The 24,946-nt window shown below is 42.5% G+C and overlaps 1 protein-coding gene and 1 long non-coding RNA gene across 25 annotated transcripts; one reads left to right on the top strand and one right to left on the bottom strand.

The window, feature by feature from the left end:
• Window positions 1–2,313: 2,313 nt before the first annotated feature.
• Window positions 2,314–23,037, top strand: LOC127905989 (protein rogdi homolog). Its single transcript, XM_052519840.1, has 11 exons — window positions 2,314–2,510; window positions 3,773–3,844; window positions 7,978–8,060; window positions 9,412–9,466; window positions 16,862–16,942; window positions 19,251–19,346; window positions 21,019–21,147; window positions 21,328–21,441; window positions 21,601–21,650; window positions 21,986–22,112; window positions 22,919–23,037. The coding sequence occupies exons 1-11, from the start codon at window positions 2,436–2,438 to the stop codon at window positions 22,958–22,960; spliced, it is 924 nt and encodes a 307-aa protein (XP_052375800.1). The 5' UTR covers window positions 2,314–2,435; the 3' UTR covers window positions 22,961–23,037.
• Window positions 23,004–24,357, bottom strand: LOC127930283 (uncharacterized). Of its 24 annotated transcripts, none has more exons than XR_008137718.1 (5): window positions 24,238–24,357; window positions 23,521–24,194; window positions 23,434–23,476; window positions 23,177–23,305; window positions 23,004–23,133 (listed from the first exon to the last, which is right to left on the bottom strand). It is a non-coding gene; the product is annotated as an uncharacterized LOC127930283 (long non-coding RNA). The 24 variants fall into 24 exon arrangements; XR_008137719.1 differs by having other exon boundaries at window positions 23,434–23,520; window positions 23,564–24,194; XR_008137713.1 differs by having other exon boundaries at window positions 23,434–23,563; window positions 23,608–24,194.
• Between the last annotated feature and the right edge of the window lie 589 nt (window positions 24,358–24,946).

Raw genomic sequence — 24,946 nt, 5'->3', positions numbered from 1 at the left:
ATGTTTAGGAACCACGTTGCTTAGCGACCTGTTTTTATTGTACATGTATGTTTAGGAACCACGTTGCTTAGCGACCTGTTTTTATTTTAACATGACTTATAGATCGCTTGGCTTGATGACTTTGGGTGATAGCTCCACAACAGTTCCCCTTTGCAGTGGGGGGGGGATAGATTTAGCCTGGTTCCCAGTCTGTTTGTGCCGTCATACCAACTCCTTGTCACTCACTGTCGTATCAAACATGTTGGGCTTGACAAGTACAGCAAGGAAAGTTGGCCAAGACCACAAACAGATCTGGGATCAGACTAAGGAGGAAAGATGTATTTAGTACCAGATCAATCACCATATAGGAAACCGTCTAACTACGAAATGTGAATTTCAGTTGACTCATAACCACTCCCTGAGATTCAAGGCCCAAACTATAACCTTTTACGTTCTCCTTAAGGAATACCTGACAGGGCCGTGAGAAGACAGGCGATTGTTACCTGAATGGCAGTGGGGGGAATTTAGGCTTTTCTGTTTTAGTTCATTTTGATTTGAAAAAATGTGAAACTATTCAACTCATTGTAAACACAATTGAACATGTATAAACATTAGATTTTTTTGGTTAAATATAATTTTCACTTCGCAACGTCTTGATCATCCCATTTTGTAGAAGTCGATTTTTCCTTTTTTGCCAAACAAGATGTAAATTATGTTTTTAGGTTTTAATTTGTTTAAAACATGGAAATAGTTTATAAAGATTTAAGAATGATGTTTTTAGTAGGAAACATTCTAACAAATGACTTGTAAATAGCCCGTCTTGGTTGAGTGGAGGCTTTATAAATAAAGGGTCATATAAACTACTTCTGGTTAGACTCCTCTACTGACTGTCAATCATCTCCTGTGTCCCAAATGGCATCATATTCCCTATATAGTGACCCTGGAGTAGTGCACTACCCAATGGGCTGCGGTCTAATGTAGTACACTACCTTATGGACCCTGGTCTAAAGTAGTGCACTACCCTAAGACCCCTGGTCTAAAGTAGTGCACTACCCTATGGGCTGCGGTCTAATGTAGTACACTACCTTATGGACCCTGGTCTAAAGTAGTGCACTACCCTATGGACCCTGGTCTAAAGTAGTGCACTACCCTAAGACCCCTGGTCTAAAGTAGTACACTACCCTATGGCCTCTGGTCTAAAGTAGTGTACTACCCTATGGACCCTGGTCTAAAGTAGTGCACTACCCTATGGACCCTGGTCTAAAGTAGTGCACTACCCTATGGACCCTGGTCTAAAGTAGTGCACTACCCTATGGACCCTGGTCTAAAGTAGTGCACTACCCTATGGACCCTGGTCTAAAGTAGTGCACTACCCTATGGACCCTGGTCTAAAGTAGTGCACTACCCTATGGACCCTGGTCTATAGTAGTGCACTACCCTATGGACCCTGGTCTAAAGTAGTGCACTACCCTATGGACCCTGGTCTAAAGTAGTGCACTACCCTATGGCCCCTGGTCTATAGTAGTGTACTACCCTATGGACCCTGGTCTAAAGTAGTGCACTACCCTATGGACCCTGGTCTATAGTAGTGCACTACCCTATGGACCCTGGTCTATAGTAGTGCACTACCCTATGGACCCTGGTCTAAAGTAGTGCACTACCCTATGGACCCTGGTCTAAAGTAGTGCACTACCCTATGGACCCTGGTCTAAAGTAGTGCACTACCCTATGGACCCTGGTCTAAAGTAGTGCACTACCCTATGGACCCTGGTCTAAAGTAGTGCACTACATAGGGAATAGGGTACCATATGAAACACTGTCTTTATTAATACTGTAGATTGTTCTGTTCAGTGTTTGCTGTTTTAAATTAATCTCTTGTAAACATGGTCTTTGTGTGGCTTATACAGGTGATGTTGAAATGACTGTTGGGCCCTTTTTTTTGTGCAGGGACGGTGAAACTGTATGGATTTGGGATATTTATGTGAAACATCAAGGCTTTTTGTGCAGTTTATTAAATCCTCTCCTGGTTTAAATTGTGTGTTATCATGAAACTCTCACGCACGCACACACACACAGTAGTGAACATTATTTTTTTCACAAGAGAATACAGATCTGATTCAGTTGATATAGATTGCAATCGGTACTTGATAACAGTACTGTTATGTTTTGAGGTCGACCGAGGGAGAAAAGCTTAGGGGCCTGCTGCCTTTCACTGAGGTATAGTAAGAACTGCCTGCTCCAACCACTCTCTTTTCCGCTTTTCTTGGCCGCTGCGGAAAATGTTTTAATGTGACGCAAACCGGAAGTGCATTCCCAAAGAAGGGATTCGGGGCGGGGCCAAGATTAATTGTTAATGTGTGACTAAACTATCTTGCTGAACGTAAACACAACCCTAGAAGAAGACGGGTTGAAGATCTTCTGGTTTACATACTTGGTGGACCAGTCTGCCTGCGGGAATGCTCAATTCTCAAAGATCTTTATCTGAACTACCAAAGATGTCGGGTCCAAGCCAAGCCGAGAGGGCTGTTTTGGTAAGCAAAACTGGAAGGGTCGGGATCATGACAAGCTAGCTAACAACATAAATGGGTTATCCTTGGCTCGCTAGTTATTCACCGACGTCTAGCTAGCTATTTTTCTAGCCAACTATTGATTGTTATTATGAGTGTATATTTTCTCATGCGATCTTCTTGCGTGATTTAAAAGGGACATTAAGGACACCTGCTCTGTCCTTGATATGGACTGACCAGGTGAAAGCTATGATCTCTTGTCACTTGTTAAATCCTCTTCAACCGGTGTAGACGAAGGGGAGGACTGAGACCGGTTAATAAGGACTTTTTAGACTTGAGAGAGAGATTGTGTATGTGTGCCATTCAGAGGGTGAACGGGCAAGACAAAATATTGAAGTGCCTTTTGAACGGGGTAGGGTAGGAGGTGCCTGGTGCACCGATTTGTGTCAAGAACTGCAAAGCTACTGGGTTTTTCCACGCTCAACAGTTTCCTGTGTGTATCAAGAATGGTCCACCACCCAAAGGACATCCAGCCAACTGGACACAACTGTGGGAAGCATTGGAGTCAACATGGGAGTCAGCATCCCTGTACGACTCAATATTAGGAAGGCGTCCTTAATGTTTTGTACACTCAATGCCGTAGCGCCTGAATATAACTGCTCTGCTGCCTTGCGTCGGCAAGCTCTGTTCTGCTGGTTGTCAATGACAACGTGATGTACAGTATGATCCAAGTCCTCATAATAGTCACATTGAATGATTGTCACATTTACAGCCTTCGATGGGTGAGGTCACTGCTGCCCTGCCAACCCCATATATCTAGCCTTCTGTACACAGCTCCACCTATAGATCCATAGGTGTCAAGCGTCACATTCAGTCCTCAGGGGTGGGCTTCATCCAAGAGAGAAGATATGAGAAGATATATGCAGGGCTTTCTATACAGCTAGTATACAGAAGCAGGTCTCTTAAAGGTACTGGTATGTAATGTAGATACACAGGCACAAGAGCAACATGTCTCTGTTGCTTCCTGACAGATGACATTTCTACCATAGCTTTAGAATGATTCACTCTAATTCTATGATTCCTCTGCATTCAGGGAAGTAGAACCACGGCATTCTCAGAACACCCGTGGAATTCTAATTGGAACCACGATAATGTGATCATTCTAGAACAGAATAAGCCTATCTATCCTTATCTCTGCTGACCACCACAATAACTATCTTGTTTGTCTCCTCTCTCTCATTCACCCCACCCCTCTCTCGTTCTCTCCCTCCCTTCCTTCCCCTCAGGAGGAGGAGTTTAACTGGTTGCTGAAAGAGGAGGTCCATGCTGTTTTGAAGCAGCTCCAGGATATACTGAAGGTAAATATTAGTTCTGGGGTGAAGTTTCTCTTTTGTACAGATCTAAGATCAGCTTCCTCTCTCCCTATCCTAACCTTACCGTTAGTGGGGGAAAATCCCAAACTGATCCAAGATCAGCGTCTACAGTCGTGGCCAAAAGTTTTGAGAATGACATAAATATTAATTTTCACAAAGTCTGCTGCCTCAGTTTGTATGATGGCAATTTGCATATACTCCAGAATGTTATGAAGAGTGATCAGATGAATTGCAATTAATCTGATCAAACTCCCTCTTTGTCATGCAAATGAACTGAATCCCCCAAAAACATTTCCACTGCATTTCAGCCCTGCCACAAAAGGACCAGCTGACATCATGTCAGTGATTCTCTCTTTAACACAGGTGTGAGTGTTGACGAGGACAAGGCTGGAGATCACTCTGTCATGCAGATTGAGTTTGAATAACAGACTGGAATCTTCAAAAGGAGGGTGGTGCTTGGAATCATTGTTTTTCCTCTGTCAACCATGACTACCTCAAATCAAATGTATTTATAAAGCCCTTTGTACATCAGCTGATACCTCAAAGTGCTGTACAGAAACCCAGCCTAAAACCCCAAACAGCAAGCAATGCAGGTGTAGAAGCACGGTGGCTAGGAAAACTCACTAGAAAGGCCAAAACCTAGGAAGAAACCTAGAGAGGAACCAGGCTATGAGGGGTGGCCAGTCCTCTTCTGGCTGTGCTGGGTGGAGATTATAACAGAACATGGCCAAGATGTTCAAATGTTCATAAATGACCAGCATGGTCGTATAATAATAAGGCAGAACAGTTGAAACTGGAGCAGCAGCACGGTCAGGTGGACTGGGGACAGCAAGGAGACATCATGTCAGGTAGTCCTGGGGCATGGTCCTAGGGCTCAGGTCCTCCGAGAGAGAGAAAGAGAGAAGGAGAGAATTAGAGAACGCACACTTAGATTCACACAGGACACCGAATAGGACAGAAGAAGTACTCCAGATATAACAAACTGACCCTAGCCCCCCGACACATAAACTACTGCAGCATAAATACTGGAGGCTGAGACAGGGAAGGAAACACATGCCATCATCATTGCTTTGCACAAAATTGGCTTCACAGGCAAGGATATTGCTGCCAGTAAAATTGCACTTAAATCAACCATTTATCGGATCATCAAGAAGAGCGGTTCAATTGTTGCGAAGAAGGCTTCAGGGTGCCCAAGAAATTCCAGAAAGCGCCAGGACCATCTCCTAAAGTCGATTCAGCAGCGAGATCGGGGCACCACCAGTACAGAGCTTGCTCAGGAATGGCAGCAGGCAGGTGTGAGTGCATCTGCACACACAGTGAGGCGAAGACTTTTGGAGGATGGCTTGGTGTCAGGAAGGGCAGTAAAAAAGCCATTTCTCTCCAGGAAAAACATCAGGGACAGACTGATATTCTGCAAAAGGTACAGGGATTGGACTGCTGAGGACTGGGGTAAAGTCATTTTCTCTGATGAATCCCCTTTCCGGTTGTTTGGGACATCTGGAAAAAAGCTTGTCTGGAGAAGACGAGGTGAGCGCCACCATCAGTCCTGTGTCATGCCAACAGTAAAGCATCCTGAGACCATTCATGTGTTGGGGTTGCTTCTCAGCCAAGGGAGTGGGCTCACTCAGAATTTTGCCTAAGAACACAGACATGAATAAATAATGGTACCAACACATCCTCCTGAGAGCAACTTCTCCCAACCATCCAGGAACAGTTTGGTGATGAACAATGCCTTTTCCAGCATGATGGAGCACCTTGCCATAAGGCAAAAGTCGTAACTAAGTGGCTCAGGGAACAAAACATTGATATTTTGGGTCCATGGCCAGGAAATTCCCCAGACCTTAATCCCATTGAGAACTTGTGGTCAATCCTCAAGCGGCGGGTGGACAAACAAAAACACACAAACTCCAAGCATTGATTATGAAAGAATGGGCTGCCATCAGTCAGGATGTGGCCCAGAAGTTAATTGACAGCATGCCAGGGTGGATTGCAGAGGTCTTGAAAAAGAAGGGTCAACATTGCAAATATTGACTCTTTGCATCAATCAACTTCATGTAATTGTCAATAAAGCCTTTGACACTTATGAAATGCTTGTAAATATACTTTAGTATTCCATAGTAACATCTGACAAAAATATCTAAAGACACTGAAGCAGAAAATTAATATTTGTGTCATTCTCAAAACTTTTGGCCACGACTGTAGGCTCAACCCAACAACTAAGTATTGGCTCCATGGGATCAAAGAGCTCCGACCACAACACAAGACTGTCTTAACACTGCTGAGTGGTCAATATTGGGTTGGACCTAGCTGTGGTACACTGACCCCAGAGCCATCGATTGGACCTAGCTGTGGTACACTGACCCCAGAGCCATCGAGGAGGATCCTATAAGAGGAGATTATCATGACTAAGGATAAACCATATATTGGACCTAGCTGTGGTACACTGACCCCAGAGCCATCAAGGAGGATCCTATAAGAGGAGATTATCATGACTAAGGATAAACCATGTAGAACAAGTGCATTTTAACTTTGGCTAGTTTGTTGTGTAACTAAATTCTTCAAATGTTGTTTGATTTCGGCGTTCTGTTGTCAGAGTTGATTGCTCTTTGTACTCGCGCTTCTCAAGACATTTGATTGAATTATTGATGGAGATATTTACAGTGCTGTAACTCGATTGTGTACAGGTTTATTATACTGAACCAAAATATAAACGCAACATGCAGCAATTTCATTGATTTTACTGAGTTACAGTTCATATGATGAAATCAGTCAAATTAAATTAATTCATTAGGCCATAATCTATGGCTTTCACATGACTGGGAATACAGATATGCATCTGTTGGTCACACATACCTTGCAAAACAATTGGGCCTCACAATGGGCATCAGCATCTCGTCAGGGTATTTTTGTGCATTCAAATTACCATAGATTAAAATGCAGTTGTGTTTGTTGTCCGTAGCTTATGCCTGCCCATACCATAACCCCACTGTCACCATGGGGCACTCTGTTCACATCAGCAAACCGCTTGCCCACAACGCCATACACGTGGTCTGCGGTTGTGAGGCCGGTTGGACGCACTGCCAAATGCTCTAAAACGAGGTTGGAGGTGGCTTATAGTAGAGAAATTAACATTCACTTTTCTGGCAACATCTGGTGGACATTCCTGCAGTCAGCATGCCAATTGCACACTCCCTCAACTGGAGACCTCTGTGGCATTGTGTTGTGTGACACAACTGCAAATTTTAGAGTGGCCTTTTATTGTCCCCAGCACAAGGTGCACCTGTGTAATGGTTATGTTGTTTAATCTGCTTCTTGATACGCCACACCTGTCAGGTGGATGGATTATCTTGGTAAAGGAGAAATGCTCTCTAACAGTGATGTAAACACATTTGAGCACAACATTTGAGGGAATAAGCTTTACATGTTGCATTTATATATTTGTTCAGTGTAGATTGTGTCTGTAACTAGATTGTGTCTGTAACTAGATTGTGTCTGTAACTAGATTGTGTCTGTAACTAGATTGTGTCTGTAACTAGATTGTGTCTGTAACTAGATTGTGTCTGTAACTAGATTGTGTCTGTAACTAGATTGTGTCTGTAACTAGATTGTGTCTGTAACTAGATTGTGTCTGTAACTAGATTGTGTTCTGTATAACTAGATTGTGTTCTGTAGAACTAGATTGTGTCTGTAACTAGATTGTGTTCTGTATAACTAGAACTGTAGATTGTGTCTGTATAACTAGATTGTGTACTGTATAACTAGATTGTGTACTGTATAACTAGATTGTGTCTGTAACTGTATAACTAGATTGTGTCTGTAACTAGATTGTGTTCTGTAGAACTAGATTGTGTTCTGTATAACTAGATTGTGTACTGTAGAACTAGATTGTGTATTGTGTGTCTGTAGAACTAGATTGTGTACTGTAGAACTAGATTGTGTTCTGTAGAACTAGATTGTGTACTGTAGATTGTGTACTGTAGAACTGTAGATTGTACTGTAGAACTAGATTGTGTACTGTAGAACTAGAACTAGATTGTGTACTGTAGAACTAGATTGTGTACTGTAGAACTAGATTGTGTTCTGTATAACTAGATTGTGTTCTATGTTTATGTCACCAGGAGGCATCCAGGAGGTTCTCCATTCCCACCCCAGGACTGGAGAACCAACTGAAACAGGAGAACTTCATCCTGGGCAGCTCAACGTAAGTCTTGGAGGGATTCATTCGTTGATTTGATTGGTTAATTGATCAGTTGGGTGATTTGATTGGTTGAGTTAGTGACACATGACAGATTAGAAACGCATGTCAGATTATGTTATTTACCTTTTCTTCTGGGGGTGGCAGGTAGCCTAGTGGTCAGAGCAGGTAGCCTAGTGGTTAGAGCAGGTAGCCTAGTGGTTAGAGCAGGTAGCCTAGTGGTTAGCCTAGTGGTTAGAGCAGGTAGCCTAGTGGTTAGAGCAGGTAGCCTAGTGGTTAGAGCAGGTAGCCTAGTGGTTAGCCTAGTGGTTAGAGCAGGTAGCCTAGTGGTTAGAGCAGGTAGCCTAGTGGTTAGCCTAGTGGTTAGAGCAGGTAGCCTAGTGGTTAGAGGCAGGTAGCCTAGTGGTTAGAGGCAGGTAGCCTAGTGGTTAGAAGCAGGTAGCCTAGTGGTTAGAAGCAGGTAGCCTAGTGGTTAGAAGCAGGTAGCCTAGTGGTTAGAGCAGGTAGCCTAGTGGTTAGAGCAGGTAGCCTAGCGGTTAGAGCAGGTAGCCTAGCGGTTAGAGCAGGTAGCCTAGCGGTCAGAGCAGGTAGCCTAGTGGTCAGAGGCAGGTAGCCTAGTGGTCAGAGGCAGGTAGCCTAGTGGTCAGAGGCAGGTAGCCTAGTGGTCAGAGGCAGGGAGCCTAGTGGTTAGAGGGGCGGTAAAAGCGTTGGGCCAGTAACTGAAAGGTTGCTTGATAAAATCCCAGAGCTGACCAGGTAAAAATCTGTCGTTCTGCCCCTGAACAAGGCAGTTAACCCCCTTCTGTTAACATGTTTATACATTACACAACCTTCTGTTTACAGACATCAACACCTTTCTAATCTGCCGGGATTTGAGTCTATGACAAGGTGACATTATGACATAGGACTCAGGTCAACAGTAGTGTAGTGTGTAGGGGACAGGGTTCTGTCTGGGACTTCCACAGTGTCGTTATGACATAGGACTCAGGTCAACAGTAGTGTGTAGGGGACAGGGTTCTGTCTGGGACTTCCACAGTGTCGTTATGACATAGGACTCAGGTCAACAGTAGTGTGTAGGGGACAGGGTTCTGTCTGGGACTTCCACAGTGTCGTTATGACATAGGACTCAGGTCAACAGTAGTGTGTAGGGGACAGGGTTCTGTCTGGGACTTCCACAGTGTCGTTATGACATAGGACTCAGGTCAACAGTAGTGTGTAGGGGACAGGGTTCTGTCTGGGACTTCCACAGTGTCGTTATGACATAGGACTCAGGTCAACAGTAGTGTGTAGGGGACAGGGTTCTGTCTGGGACAGTGTCGTTATGAGTCTTGTGAGTCCTGCTGTCTTGTCTTCACAGCATGGACCAGGTGAAAGGAGTACTGACTCTACAGGGAGAAGCTCTGACTCAAGCTGTGAGTGTCTCTCCTTCCTCTGGTTCTAGACTGTTCTCTGTAAACATTCTCACCGGCAGTGTTTGACTGTGTTTTAGTACAGAGAACATGTCACAATGTCAGGTTCTGTCTGTAATGTGTTTTAGCACAGGGAACATGTCACAATGTCAGGTTCTGTCTGTAATGTGTTTTAGTAGAGAGAACATGTCACAATGTCAGGTTCTGTCTGTAATGTGTTTTAGCACAGGGAACATGTCACAATGTCAGGTTCTGTCTGTAATGTGTTTTAGTAGAGAACATGTTACAATGTCAGGTTCTGTCTGTAATGTGTTTTAGTAGAGAACATGTCACAATGTCAGGTTCTGTCTGTAATGTGTTTTAGTAGAGAACATGTCACAATGTCAGGTTCTGTCTGTAATGTGTTTTAGTAGAGAACATGTTACAATGTCAGGTTCTGTCTATAATGTGTGTTTTAGTAGAGAACATGTTACAATGTCAGGTTCTGTCTGTAATGTGTTTTAGTACAGAGAACATGTCACAATGTCAGGTTCTGTCTGTAATGTGTTTTAGTACAGAGAACATGTCACAATGTCAGGTTCTGTCTGTAATGTGTTTTAGTAGAGAACATGTCACAATGTCAGGTTCTGCCTGTAATGTGTTTTAGTAGAGAACATGTCACAATGTCAGGTTCTGTCTGTAATGTGTTTTAGTAGAGAACATGTCACAATGTCAGGTTCTGTCTGTAATGTGTTTTAGTAGACAACATGTCAGGTTCTGTCTGTAATGTGTTTTAGTAGAGAACATGTCACAATGTCAGGTTCTGTCTGTAATGTGTTTTAGTAGAGAACATGTCACAATGTCAGGTTCTGTCTGTAATGTGTTTTAGTAGAGAACATGTCACAATGTCAGGTTCTGTCTGTAATGTGTTTTAGAACAGGGAACATGTCACAATGTCAGGTTCTGTCTGTAATGTGTTTTAGTAGAGAGAACATGTTACAATGTCAGGTTCTGTCTGTAATGTGTTTTAGTAGAGAACATGTCACAATGTCTGTAATGTGTTTTAGTAGACAACATGTCAGGTTCTGTCTGTAATGTGTTTTAGTAGAGAGAACATGTCACAATGTCAGGTTCTATCTGTAATGTGTTTTAGTAGAGAGAACATGTCACAATGTCAGGTTCTGTCTGTAATGTGTTTTAGTAGAGAGAACATGTCTGTAGGTTCTGTCTGTAATGTGTTTTAGTAGAGAACATGTCACAATGTCAGGTTCTGTCTGTAATGTGTTTTAGTACAGAGAACATGTCACAATGTCAGGTTCTGTCTGTAATGTGTTTTAGCAGAGGGAACATGTCACAATGTCAGGTTCTGTCTGTAATGTGTTTTAGTGGAGAACATGTCACAATGTCAGGTTCTGTCTGTAATGTGTTTTAGTAGAGAGAACATGTCACAATGTCAGGTTCTGTCTGTAATGTGTTTTAGTAGAGAACATGTTACAATGTCAGGTTCTGTCTGTAATGTGTTTTAGTAGAGAGAACATGTCACAATGTCAGGTTCTGTCTGTAATGTGTTTTAGTAGAGAACATGTCACAATGTCAGGTTCTGTCTGTAATGTGTTTTAGTAGAGAACATGTCACAATGTCAGGTTCTGTCTGTAATGTGTTTTAGTAGAGAACATGTCACAATGTCAGGTTCTGTCTGTAATGTGTTTTAGCACAGGGAACATGTCACAATGTCAGGTTCTGTCTGTAATGTGTTTTAGTAGAGAACATGTCACAATGTCAGGTTCTGTCTGTAATGTGTTTTAGTAGAGAACATGTCACAATGTCAGGTTCTGTCTGTAATGTGTTTTAGTAGAGAACATGTCACAATGTCAGGTTCTGTCTGTAATGTGTTTTAGTAGAGAACATGTTACAATGTCAGGTTCTGTCTGTAATGTGTTTTAGTAGAGAACATGTTACAATGTCAGGTTCTGTCTGTAATGTGTTTTAGCACAGAGAACATGTCACAATGTCAGGTTCTGTCTGTAATGTGTTTTAGTAGAGAACATGTCACAATGTCAGGTTCTGTCTGTAATGTGTTTTAGTAGAGAACATGTCACAATGTCAGGTTCTGTCTGTAATGTGTTTTAGTAGAGAACATGTTACAATGTCAGGTTCTGTCTGTAATGTGTTTTAGTAGAGAACATGTCACAATGTCAGGTTCTGTCTGTAATGTGTTTTAGTAGAGAACATGTCACAATGTCAGGTTCTGTCTGTAATGTGTTTTAGTAGAGAACATGTCACAATGTCAGGTTCTGTCTGTAATGTGTTTTAGTAGAGAACATGTCACAATGTCAGGTTCTGTCTGTAATGTGTTTTAGTAGAGAACATGTCACAATGTCAGGTTCTGTCTGTAATGTGTTTTAGTAGAGAACATGTCACAATGTCAGGTTCTGTCTGTAATGTGTTTTAGTAGAGAACATGTTACAATGTCAGGTTCTGTCTGTAATGTGTTTTAGTAGAGAGAACATGTCACAATGTCAGGTTCTGTCTGTAATGTGTTTTAGTAGAGAACATGTCACAATGTCAGGTTCTGTCTGTAATGTGTTTTAGTAGAGAACATGTTACATGTCAGGTTCTTTCTGTAATGTGTTTTAGCACAGAGAACATGTCACAATGTCAGGTTCTGTCTGTAATGTGTTTTAGTAGAGAACATGTTACAATGTCAGGTTCTGTCTGTAATGTGTTTTAGTAGAGAACATGTCACAATGTCAGGTTCTGTCTGTAATGTGTTTTAGTAGAGAACATGTCACAATGTCAGGTTCTGTCTGTAATGTGTTTTAGCAGAGAACATGTCACAATGTCAGGTTCTGTCTGTAATGTGTTTTAGTAGAGAACATGTCACAATGTCAGGTTCTGTCTGTAATGTGTTTTAGTAGAGAACATGTTACAATGTCAGGTTCTGTCTGTAATGTGTTTTAGTAGAGAGAACATGTTACAATGTCAGGTTCTGTCTGTAATGTGTTTTAGCACAGAGAACATGTCACAATGTCAGGTTCTGTCTGTAATGTGTTTTAGTAGAGAACATGTTACATGTCAGGTTCTGTCTGTAATGTGTTTTAGTAGAGAACATGTCACAATGTCAGGTTCTGTCTGTAATGTGTTTTCTGTAGTAGAGAACATGTTACAATGTCAGGTTCTTTCTGTAATGTGTTTTAGCATGTCAGAGGTTCTGTCTGTAATGTGTTTTAGTAGAGAACATGTCACAATGTCAGGTTCTGTCTGTAATGTGTTTTAGTAGAGAACATGTCACAATGTCAGGTTCTGTCTGTAATGTGTTTTAGTAGAGAACATGTCACAATGTCAGGTTCTGTCTGTAATGTGTTTTAGTAGAGAACATGTCACAATGTCAGGTTCTGTCTGTAATGTGTTTTAGTAGAGAACATGTTACAATGTCAGGTTCTGTCTGTAATGTGTTTTAGTAGAGAGACATGTTACAATGTCAGGTTCTGTCTGTAATGTGTTTTAGTAGAGAGACATGTTACAATGTCAGGTTCTGTCTGTAATGTGTTTTAGTAGAGAACATGTTACAATGTCAGGTTCTGTCTGTAATGTGTTTTAGCACAGGGAACATGTCACAATGTCAGGTTCTGTCTGTAATGTGTTTTAGTAGAGAACATGTTACAATGTCAGGTTCTGTCTGTAATGTGTTTTAGTAGAGAACATGTCACAATGTCAGGTTCTGTCTGTAATGTGTTTTAGTAGAGAGAACATGTCACAATGTCAGGTTCTGTCTGTAATGTGTTTTAGTAGAGAACATGTCACAATGTCAGGTTCTGTCTGTAATGTGTTTTAGCACAGAGAACATGTTACAATGTCAGGTTCTGTCTGTAATGTGTTTTAGTAGAGAGAACATGTCACAATGTCAGGTTCTGTCTGTAATGTGTTTTAGCACAGAGAACATGTTACAATGTCAGGTTCTGTCTGTAATGTGTTTTAGTAGAGAACATGTCACAATGTCAGGTTCTGTCTGTAATGTGTTTTAGTACAGAGAACATGTTACAATGTCAGGTTCTGTCTGTAATGTGTTTTAGTAGAGAACATGTTACAATGTCAGGTTCTGTCTATAATGTGTTTTAGTAGATGAACATGTCACAATGTCAGGTTCTGTCTGTAATGTGTTTTAGTAGAGAGAACATGTCACAATGTCAGGTTCTGTCTGTAATGTGTTTTAGTGGAGAACATGTCACAATGTCAGGTTCTGTCTGTAATGTGTTTTAGTACAGAGAACATGTCACAATGTCAGGTTCTGTCTGTAATGTGTTTTAGTGGAGAACATGTTACAATGTCAGGTTCTGTCTGTAATGTGTTTTAGTAGAGAACATGTTACAATGTCAGGTTCTGTCTGTAATGTGTTTTAGTAGAGAACATGTCACAATGTCAGGTTCTGTCTGTAATGTGTTTTAGTGTTACAGAGGTTCTGTCTGTACATGTCACAATGTCAGGTTCTGTCTGTAATGTGTTTTATCACAGAGAACATGTTACAATGTCAGGTTCTGTCTGTAATGTGTTTTAGTAGAGAACATGTCACAATGTCAGGTTCTGTCTGTAATGTGTTTTAGTAGAGAGAACATGTTACAATGTCAGGTTCTGTCTGTAATGTGTTTTAGCACAGAGAACATGTCACAATGTCAGGTTCTGTCTGTAATGTGTTTTAGTAGAGAGAACATGTTACAATGTCAGGTTCTGTCTGTAATGTGTTTTAGTAATGTCACAATGGGTTCTGTCTGTAATGTGTTTTAGTAGAGAAACATGTTACAATGTCAGGTTCTGTCTGTAATGTGTTTTAGTAGAGAACATGTTACAATGTCAGGTTCTGCCTGTAATGTGTTTTAGTAGAGAACATGTCAGGTTCTGTCTGTAATGTGTTTTAGTAGAGAACATGTCACAATGTCAGGTTCTGTCTGTAATGTGTTTTAGTAGAGAACATGTTACAATGTCATGTTCTGTCTGTAATGTGTTTTAGTAGAGAGAACATGTCACAATGTCAGGTTCTGTCTGTAATGTGTTTTAGTAGAGAACATGTCACAATGTCAGGTTCTGCCTGTAATGTGTTTTAGTAGAGAACATGTCACAATGTCAGGTTCTGTCTGTAATGTGTTTTAGTAGAGAGAACATGTCACAATGTCAGGTTCTGTCTGTAATGTGTTTTAGTAGAGAACATGTCACAATGTCAGGTTCTGCCTGTAATGTGTTTTAGTACAGAGAACATGTTACAATGTCAGGTTCTGTCTGTAATGTGTTTTAGCACAGGGAACATGTTACAATGTCAGGTTCTGTCTGTAATGTGTTTTAGCACAGGGAACATGTCACAATGTCAGGTTCTGTCTGTAATGTGTTTTAGTAGAGAACATGTTACAATGTCAGGTTCTGTCTGTAATGTGTTTTAGTAGAGAGAACATGTTACAATGTCAGGTTCTGTCTGTAATGTGTTTTAGTAGAGAGAACATGTTACAATGTCAGGTTCTGTCTGTATTGTGTTTTAGTGGAGAGAACATGTTACAATGTCAGGTTCTGTCTGTAATGTGTTTTAGTAGAGAACATGTCACAATGTCAGGTTCTGTCTGTAATGTGTTTTAGTAGACAACATGTCAGGTTCTGTCTGTAATGTGTTTTAGTAGAGAACATGTCACAATGTCAGGTTCTGTCTGTAATGTGTTTTAGTAGAGAGAACATGTTACAATGTCAGGTTCTGTCTGTAATGTGTTTTAGTAGAGAGAACATGTTACAATGTCAGGTTCTGTCTGTAATGTGTTTTAGTACAGAGAACATGTTACAATGTCAGGTTCTGTCTGTAATGTGTTTTAGTAGAGAACATGTTACAATGTCAGGTTCTGTCTGTAATGTGTTTTAGCACAGGGAACATGTCACAATGTCAGGTTCTGTCTGTAATGTGTTTTAGTAGAGAACATGTTACAATGTCAGGTTCTGTCTGTAATGTGTTTTAGTAGAGAACATGTTACAATGTCAGGTTCTGTCTGTAATGTGTTTTAGTAGAGAGAACATGTTACAATGTCAGGTTCTGTCTGTAATGTGTTTTAGCACAGAGAACATGTCACAATGTCAGGTTCTGTCTGTAATGTGTTTTAGTAGAGAACATGTTACAATGTCAGGTTCTGTCTGTAATGTGTTTTAGTAGAGAACATGTCACAATGTCAGGTTCTGTCTGTAATGTGTTTTAGTAGAGAACATGTCACAATGTCAGGTTCTGTCTGTAATGTGTTTTAGTAGAGAACATGTTACAATGTCAGGTTCTGTCTGTAATGTGTTTTAGTAGAGAACATGTCACAATGTCAGGTTCTGTCTGTAATGTGTTTTAGTAGAGAGAACATGTCACAATGTCAGGTTCTGTCTGTAATGTGTTTTAGTAGAGAGAACATGTTACAATGTCAGGTTCTGTCTGTAATGTGTTTTAGCACAGAGAACATGTTACAATGTCAGGTTCTGTCTGTAATGTGTTTTAGTAGAGAACATGTTACAATGTCAGGTTCTGTCTGTAATGTGTTTTAGTAGAGAACATGTCACAATGTCAGGTTCTGTATGTAATGTGTTTTAGTGGAGAACATGTCACAATGTCAGGTTCTGTCTGGAATGTGTTTTAGTAGAGAGAACATGTTACAATGTCAGGTTCTGTCTGTAATGTGTTTTAGTACAGAGAACATGTTACAATGTCAGGTTCTGTCTGTAATGTGTTTTAGTAGAGAGAACATGTTACAATGTCAGGTTCTGTCTGTAATGTGTTTTAGTAGAGAGAACATGTTACAATGTCAGGTTCTGTCTATAATGTGTTTTAGTAGAGAGAACATGTTACAATGTCAGGTTCTGTCTGGAATGTGTTTTAGTAGAGAGAACATGTTACAATGTCAGGTTCTGTCTGGAATGTGTTTTAGTAGAGAGAACATGTCACAATGTCAGGTTCTGTCTGTAATGTGTTTTAGTGGAGAGAACATGTCACAATGTCAGGTTCTGTATGTAATGTGTTTTAGTGGAGAACATGTCACAATGTCAGGTTCTGTCTGTAATGTGTTTTAGTACAGAGAACATGTCACAATGTCAGGTTCTGTCTGTAATGTGTTTTAGTACAGAGAACATGTCACAATGTCAGGTTCTGTCTGGAATGTGTTTTAGTAGAGAGAACATGTTACAATGTCAGGTTCTGTCTGGAATGTGTTTTAGTAGAGAGAACATGTTACAATGTCAGGTTCTGTCTGTAATGTGTTTTAGTAGAGAGAACATGTCACAATGTCAGGTTCTGTCTGTAATGTGTTTTAGTAGAGAACATGTCACAATGTCAGGTTTTGTCTGTAATGTGTTTTAGTAGAGAACATGTCACAATGTCAGGTTCTGTCTGTAATGTGTTTGATTGCTTTATCTTCACAGGACATCAATCTGAAAACTGCTAAAAGCAACCAAGTGATGCATTTCACATTCAGGGATGATAAGCACTGGAAATTACAACAGGTACTGTGTGTGTCTGTGTCTCTGTCTCTCTGTCTCTCTGTGTCTCTGTGTCTCTGTGTCTCTGTGTCTCTCTGTCTCTCTGTCTCTCTGTGTCTCTGTGTGTCTCTCTGTGTCTCTCTGTGTCTCTCTGTGTCTCTCTGTGTCTCTGTCTCGTTTCAAGTTGTAATGTCATGTGCACAAGTACAGTGAAATGCCTTTGTTGCTACCTCTAAACCAAGAATCATCAACTAGATTCAGTCACAACTTTTTCTTCAGAGGATGGTCGGGAGTCAGTACAAAATAAAACCAATATTTATAGATTGCGAATTGACCGCGAGAAGCCTAAACAGATATAATATTAGATTAAAACCATAATCATTTCAAACCTTGATTACATTTGGGGACATGGCCCTGCGTAGGGTGCCGTGTTTCAGATGGGACGTTAAAATGGGTGTCCTGACTCTCTGTGGTCATTCCAAATCCCATAACATTTAATGTCAGAGTAGGGGTGTACACCCTGGCCACATTCCTAAATTCCCATCTCTCCCTCCGATCTAATAATACTGACTCTGTCCCCGTCTCTCCCTCAGATCTAATAATACTGACTCTGTCCCCCTCTCTCAGATCTAATAATACTGACTCTGTCCCTGTCCCTCAGATCTAATAATACTGACTCTGTCCCCGTCTCAGATCTAATAATACTGACTCTGTCCCCGTCTCAGATCTAATAATACTGACTCTGTCCCCGTCTCAGATCTAATAATACTGACTCTGTCCCCGTCTCAGATCTAATAATACTGACTCTGTCCCCGTCTCAGATCTAATAATACTGACTCTGTCCCCGTCTCAGATCTAATAATACTGACTCTGTCCCCGTCTCAGATCTAATAATACTGACTCTGTCCCCGTCTCAGATCTAATAATACTGACTCTGTCCCCGTCTCAGATCTAATAATACTGACTCTGTCCCCGTCTCAGATCTAATAATACTGACTCTGTCCCCGTCTCAGATCTAATAATACTGACTCTGTCCCCGTCTCAGAACTAATAATACTGACTCTGTCCCCTCTCAGATCTAATAATACTGACTCTGTCCCCCTCTCTCCCTCAGATCTAATAATACTGACTCTGTCCCCGTCTCTCAGATCTAATAATACTGACTCTGTCCCCCTCTCTCAGATCTAATAATACTGACTCTGTCCCCGTCTCTCAGATCTAATAATACTGACTCTGTCCCCGTCTCTCCCTCAGATCTAATAATACTGACTCTGTCCCCGTCTCAGATCTAATAATACTGACTCTGTCCCCGTCTCTCCCTCAGATCTAATAATACTGACTCTGTCCCCGTCTCAGATCTAATAATACTGACTCTGTCCCCGTCTCTCCCTCAGATCTAATAATACTGACTCTGTCCCCGTCTCAGATCTAATAATACTGACTCTGTCCCCGTCTCAGATCTAATAATACTGACTCTGTCCCCGTCTCTCAGATCTAATAATACTGACTCTGTCCCCGTCTCTCAGATCTAATAATACTGACTCTGTCCCCGTCTCTCAGATCTAATAATACTGACTCTGTCCCCTCTCAGATCTAATAATACTGACTCTGTCCCCTCTCTCAGATCTAATAATACTGACTCTGTCCCCCTCTCAGATCTAATAATACTGACTCTGTCCCCCTCTCAGATCTAATAATACTGACTCTGTCCCCGTCTCAGATCTAATAATACTGACTCTGTCCCCGTCTCAGATCTAATAATACTGACTCTGTCCCCGTCTCAGATCTAATAATACTGACTCTGTCCCCGTCTCAGATCTAATAATACTGACTCTGTCCCCGTCTCAGATCTAATAATACTGACTCTGTCCCCGTCTCAGATCTTGACTCTGTCCCCGTCTCAATAATACTGACTCTGTCCCCGTCTCAGATCTAATAATACTGACTCTGTCCCCGTCTCAGATCTAATAATACTGACTCTGTCCCCGTCTCAGATCTAATAATACTGACTCTGTCCCCGTCTCAGATCTAATAATACTGACTCTGTCCCCGTCTCAGATCTAATAATACTGACTCTGTCCCCGTCTCAGATCTAATAATACTGACTCTGTCCCCGTCTCTCAGATCTAATAATACTGACTCTGTCCCCGTCTCTCAGATCTAATAATACTGACTCTGTCCCTCCCTCAGATCTAATAATACTGACTCTGTCCCCGTCTCTCTCTCAGATCTAATAATACTGACTCTGTCCCCGTCTCAGATCTAATAATACTGACTCTGTCCCCGTCTCTCAGATCTAATAATACTGACTCTGTCCCTGTCTCTCCCTCAGATCCAGGATGCTAGGAACCATGTGAATCAGGCTCTGCAGCTGCTGAGTGGTAGAGATGAGAGTTACCACTTTAAGACTGGGGCCGAGGTCAACAAGGTAGGAACACACACACAGCTACCACTTTAAGACTGGGGCTGAGGGTAATGAGGTTAGTTTCCACCAGGAAAACACTGATAATTACTGACAGAAATAAACGGCTTTTTGTGTCATAGCGGAGCTAACAGATATAACAGAGCTATCGGGGAAGTGGTTTTCCTCTCTTTTCTATGTCAACACTACACATCACTAGACTACACATCACTAGACTACACACCATTAGACTACACTACACATCATTAGACTACACTACACATCATTAGACTACACTACACATCATTAGACTACACTACACATCATTAGACTACACTACACATCATTAGACTACACTACACATCATTAGACTACACACCATTAGACTACACTACACACCATTAGACTACACTACACACCATTAGACTACACTACACACCATTAGACTACACTACACATCATTAGACTACACTACACATCATTAGACTACACTACACATCATTAGACTACACTACACATCATTAGACTACACTACACATCATTAGACTACACTACACATCATTAGACTACACTACACATCATTAGACTACACTACACATCATTAGACTACACTACACATCATTAGACTACACTACACATCATTAGACTACACTACACATCATTAGACTACACTACACATCATTAGACTACACTACACATCATTAGACTACACTACACATCATTAGTCTACACTACACATCATTAGTCTACACTACACATCATTAGTCTACACTACACATCATTACACTACACACCATTAGACTACACTACACACCATTAGACTACACTACACACCATTAGACTACACTACACATCATTAGTCTACACTACACATCATTAGTCTACACTACACATCATTAGACTACACTACACATCATTACACTACACACCATTAGACTACACTACACACCATTAGACTACACTACACACCATTAGACTACACTACACACCATTAGACTACACTACACACCATTAGACTACACTACACACCATTAGACTACACTACACACCATTAGACTACACTACACACCATTAGTCTACACTACACATCATTAGACTACACTACACATCATTAGACTACACTACACATCACTAGACTACACATCATTAGTCTACACTACACATCATTAGACTACACTACACATCATTAGTCTACACTACACATCACTAGACTACACCACACATCATTAGACTACACTACACATCATTAGACTACACTACACATCATTAGACTACACATCACTAGACTACACTACACATCATTAGTCTACACTACTACACTCATTAGTCTACACTACACACCATTAGACTACACTACACACCATTAGTCTACACTACACATTATTAGACTACACTACACATCATTAGTCTACACTACACATCATTAGTCTACACTACACACCATTAGACTACACTACACATCATTAGACTACACATCATTAGACTACACATCATTAGACTACACTACACATCATTAGACTACACTACACATCATTAGACTACACTACACACCATTAGACTACACTACACATCATTAGACTACAACTTTGCTCCACCATGTACCCGTTCATTACCTAGAACAACTTTTCCATCCCAGAGTGCATCTCTTAATTTCCTCTATATATCTCAGGTTGTATTTGTTCCCAGTTGATGACTGTAGTTGATGATGACTGATGATGTCGTTGTTGTAGCTGATGGACGCGTGATGCTCCAGCTGACCAGGGCTCGTAACCGCCTCACCACTCCGGCAGCCATGACCCTGCCGGAGCTGGCCACCAGCGGCCTCATGGTGAGTCTGTCATAGGTTATAGGTCATAGCAGAGAAACTGGTCTCGCCGTCTACTGTATGCAATTTACATCACGATGACGCTCGCTCTCTCGCTCTCTCGCTCTCTCGCTCTCTCTCGCTCTCTCTCGCTCTCTCTCGCTCTCTCTCGCTCTCTCTCGCTCTCTCTCGCTCTCGCTCCAGAAAATGTTCACTCCTCCAATGCCAGGCGACGTGATGGTGAACTTCTATATCAACCTGAGTAAGCTGTGTCTGACTGTCTACCAGCTGCACGCAATGCAGCCCAACACCACCAAGGTACACACTCACACACTCACACTCTCATGCCGATACAGTCTGCGGATCGAATCCATCCCTGAGACGACTTTCGCAAAACAAGATCACAGCTGTTAGTTCTGTAATCACATGTGGTATTGTGAAGATGCATCAGTTTGTCTACCTGTGGTGTTTCAACAGAACTTCAAGCCATCTGGAAGCTCCGTGTTACACAACCCCGGAGCCATGTTGTAAGTTCTGCTTGATATAAGGCTTCACATCATGTCGGTCACTAACACGTTCAGATGGACTGTCTGTGGTCAGTACAGGACCTTTTCATGTCCGTTTCATGTGAAGATATTCATGTGTCTCTAACAATACTGACTACTGTTTTTAAAAAATATATATATTTTTTGTCACTAGTCAGCTGCATAGTAAATTAAGCTTGTTGGGTCTAACCCCGGGTCCTCTCATTTCTGAACACTTTCACACACACAGTTCCCAACTTGTTTAAACACACACAGTGCCCTTTCCAATACATCCAACTGCTTTCTGGTTGACCTCTTTCCCTGCTGTCTCCCCCCAGCGAGCTGAACAATGCTAAGTTTGAGGTGAGCCAGGTTCACAAGGTGGAGTGTGTTGTCCCCTGGCTCAACAACACCCTGATCTTCTTCACCATCTCCCTGCAGCTCTGTCAGCAGCTCAAGGACAAGGTGGGTGACGTCTGTGGGCAGCAGGACACTTTTTTTCCCAACACTCCCCATTGGTCCACAGAATACACTGAAGTGAATGAGTAGCTGCGGTATTGGCATAGATTCAGGCTGTGGGTCAGTTGGTATGAAGTAGATTGATTCACCTTGTTCAAGTGTGTCTGTAAACTAAAGAAATGTCCGAGTCAGAAAAGAGAACTGGGAGAGCTGTTTGGCTTCTGTGAAGAAGTTCTAAATGGTATTATTTTAATTTTATTTTAACTAGGCAGGGTAGCCTAGTGGTTAGAGCGTTGGACTCGTAACCGAAAGGTTGCAAGTTTAAATCCCCGAGCTGACAAGGTACAAATCTGTCGTTCTGCCCCTGAAGAGGCAGTTAACCCACTGTTCCTAGGCCGTCATTGAAAATAAGAATTTTTTCTTAACTGACTTGACTTGTTAAATAAAGGTAAAAAACCAAATTCTTATTTTCAATGACGGCCTATGAACAGTTAATTAAGTTAACTGCCTGTTCAGGGGCAGAACGACAGATTTGTACCATGTCAGCTCGGGGGTTTGAACTTGCAACCTTCCGGTTACTAGTCCAACGCTCTAACCACTAGGCTACGCTGCCGGTGCTCATTGGAAACAAGAGTCTAAATCGACTGAGAAGCAGAGAAGTTGTGGCGTATATCCCAGAAAACCATCAAACTGAAAGCTTATGTGCAACACAAAGCCAAGGCACTTCTTTAGTGATCTATATTATAAAACCTTTATTATATTGGCTTACTATGACACATTAACTGGAACTTTCCTCCTCTTCCTCCTTCTAGATTTCCGTCTTCTCTAGTTTCTGGAACTACCGACCGTTCTAACCTCCTGCAGCTAGCTGACCGTCAGAATGCCTAGGAGTTCTAACCTCCTGCAGCTAGCTGACCGTCAGAATGCCTAGGTGTTTTAACCTCCTGCAGCTAGCTGACCGTCAGAATGCCTAGGTGTTCTAACCTCCTGCAGCTAGCTGACCGTCAGAATGCCTAGGTGTTCTAACCTCCTGCAGCTAGCTGACCGTCAGAATGCCTCTGTGTTCTAACCTCCTGCAGCTAGCTGACCGTCAGAATGCCTCGGTGTTCTAACCTCCTGCAGCTAGCTGACCGTCAGAATGCCTTGGTGTTCTAACCTCCTGCAGCTAGCTGACCGTCAGAATGCCTTGGTGTTCTAACCTCCTGCAGCTAGCTGACCGTCAGAATGCCTTGGTGTTCTAACCTCCTGCAGCTAGCTGACCGTCAGAATGCCTAGGGTTCTAACCTCCTGCAGCTAGCTGACCGTCAGAATGCCTAGGGTTCTAAACCTCCTGCAGCTAGCTGACCGTCAGAATGCCTAGGGGTTCTAACCTCCTGCAGCTAGCTGACCGTCAGAATGCCTAGGGGTTCTAAACCTCCTGCAGCTAGCTGACCGTCAGAATGCCTAGGGGTTCTAACCTCCTGCAGCTAGCTGACCGTCAGAATGCCTAGGGGTTCTAAACCTCCTGCAGCTAGCTGACCGTCAGAATGCCTAGGTGTTCTAACCTCCTGCAGCTAGCTGACCGTCAGAATGCCTAGGGGTTCTAAACCTCCTGCAGCTAGCTGACCGTCAGAATGCCTAGGTGTTCTAACCTCCTGCAGCTAGCTGACCGTCAGAATGCCTAAGTGTTCTAACCTCCTGCAGCTAGCTGACCGTCAGAATGCCTAGGTGTTCTAACCTCCTGCAGCTAGCTGACCGTCAGAATGCCTAAGTGTTCTAACCTCCTGCAGCTAGCTGACCGTCAGAATGCCTAGGTGTTCTAACCTCCTGCAGCTAGCTGACCGTCAGAATGCCTAGGTGTACTAACCTCCTGCAGCTAGCTGACCGTCAGAATGCCTAGGTGTTAGCTGACCGTCAGAATGCCTAGGTGTTCTAACCTCCTGCAGCTAGCTGACTGTCAGAATGCCTCGGTGTTCTAACCTCCTGCAGCTAGCTGACTGTCAGAATGCCTAGGTGTTCTAACCTCCTGCAGCTAGCTGACTGTCAGAATGCCTAGGTGTTCTAACCTCCTGCAGCTAGCTGACTGTCAGAATGCCTCGGTGTTCTAACCTCCTGCAGCTAGCTGACTGTCAGAATGCCTAGGTGTTCTAACCTCCTGCAGCTAGCTGACTGTCAGAATGCCTCGGTGTTCTAACCTCCTGCAGCTAGCTGACTGTCAGAATGCCTAGGTGTTCTAACCTCCTGCAGCTAGCTGACTGTCAGAATGCCTAGGTGTTAGCTGACCGTCAGAATGCCTCGGTGTTAGCTGACCGTCAGAATGCCTCGGTGTTAGCTGACCGTCAGAATGCCTAGGTGTTAGCTGACCGTCAGAATGCCTCGGTGTTAGCTGACCGTCAGAATGCCTCGGTGTTAGCTGACCGTCAGAATGCCTCGGTGTTAGCTGACCGTCAGAATGCCTAGGTGTTAGCTGACCGTCAGAATGCCTAGGTGTTAGCTGACCGTCAGAATGCCTCGGTGTTAGCTGACCGTCAGAATGCCTCGGTGTTAGCTGACCGTCAGAATGCCTCGGTGTTAGCTGACCGTCAGAATGCCTCGGTGTTAGCTGACCGTCAGAATGCCTCGGTGTTAGCTGACCGTCAGAATGCCTAGGTGTTAGCTGACCGTCAGAATGCCTCGGTGTTAGCTGACCGTCAGAATGCCTAGGTGTTAGCTGACCGTCAGAATGCCTAGGTGTTAGCTGACCGTCAGAATGCCTCGGTGTTAGCTGACCGTCAGAATGCCTCGGTGTTAGCTGACCGTCAGAATGCCTAGGTGTTAGCTGACCGTCAGAATGCCTCGGTGTTAGCTGACCGTCAGAATGC

The sequence above is a fragment of the Oncorhynchus keta genome, chromosome 5 (genome assembly GCF_023373465.1).
Source record: "Oncorhynchus keta strain PuntledgeMale-10-30-2019 chromosome 5, Oket_V2, whole genome shotgun sequence".
Classification (NCBI taxonomy): Eukaryota; Metazoa; Chordata; class Actinopteri; order Salmoniformes; family Salmonidae; genus Oncorhynchus; species Oncorhynchus keta.
This window is presented reverse-complemented; position numbering and strand designations above follow the sequence as displayed.

Bases quoted from the DNA above. Each gene is read 5' to 3' on its own strand.
- LOC127905989 (XM_052519840.1), top strand. From the start codon at position 2,436: ATGCTCAATTCTCAAAGATCTTTATCTGAACTACCAAAGATGTCGGGT. The intron at 8,061-9,411 runs GTAAGTCTTGGA...TTGTCTTCACAG, and splicing joins TTCATCCTGGGCAGCTCAAC to CATGGACCAGGTGAAAGGAG. The intron at 16,943-19,250 runs GTACTGTGTGTG...TCTCTCCCTCAG, and splicing joins AGCACTGGAAATTACAACAG to ATCCAGGATGCTAGGAACCA.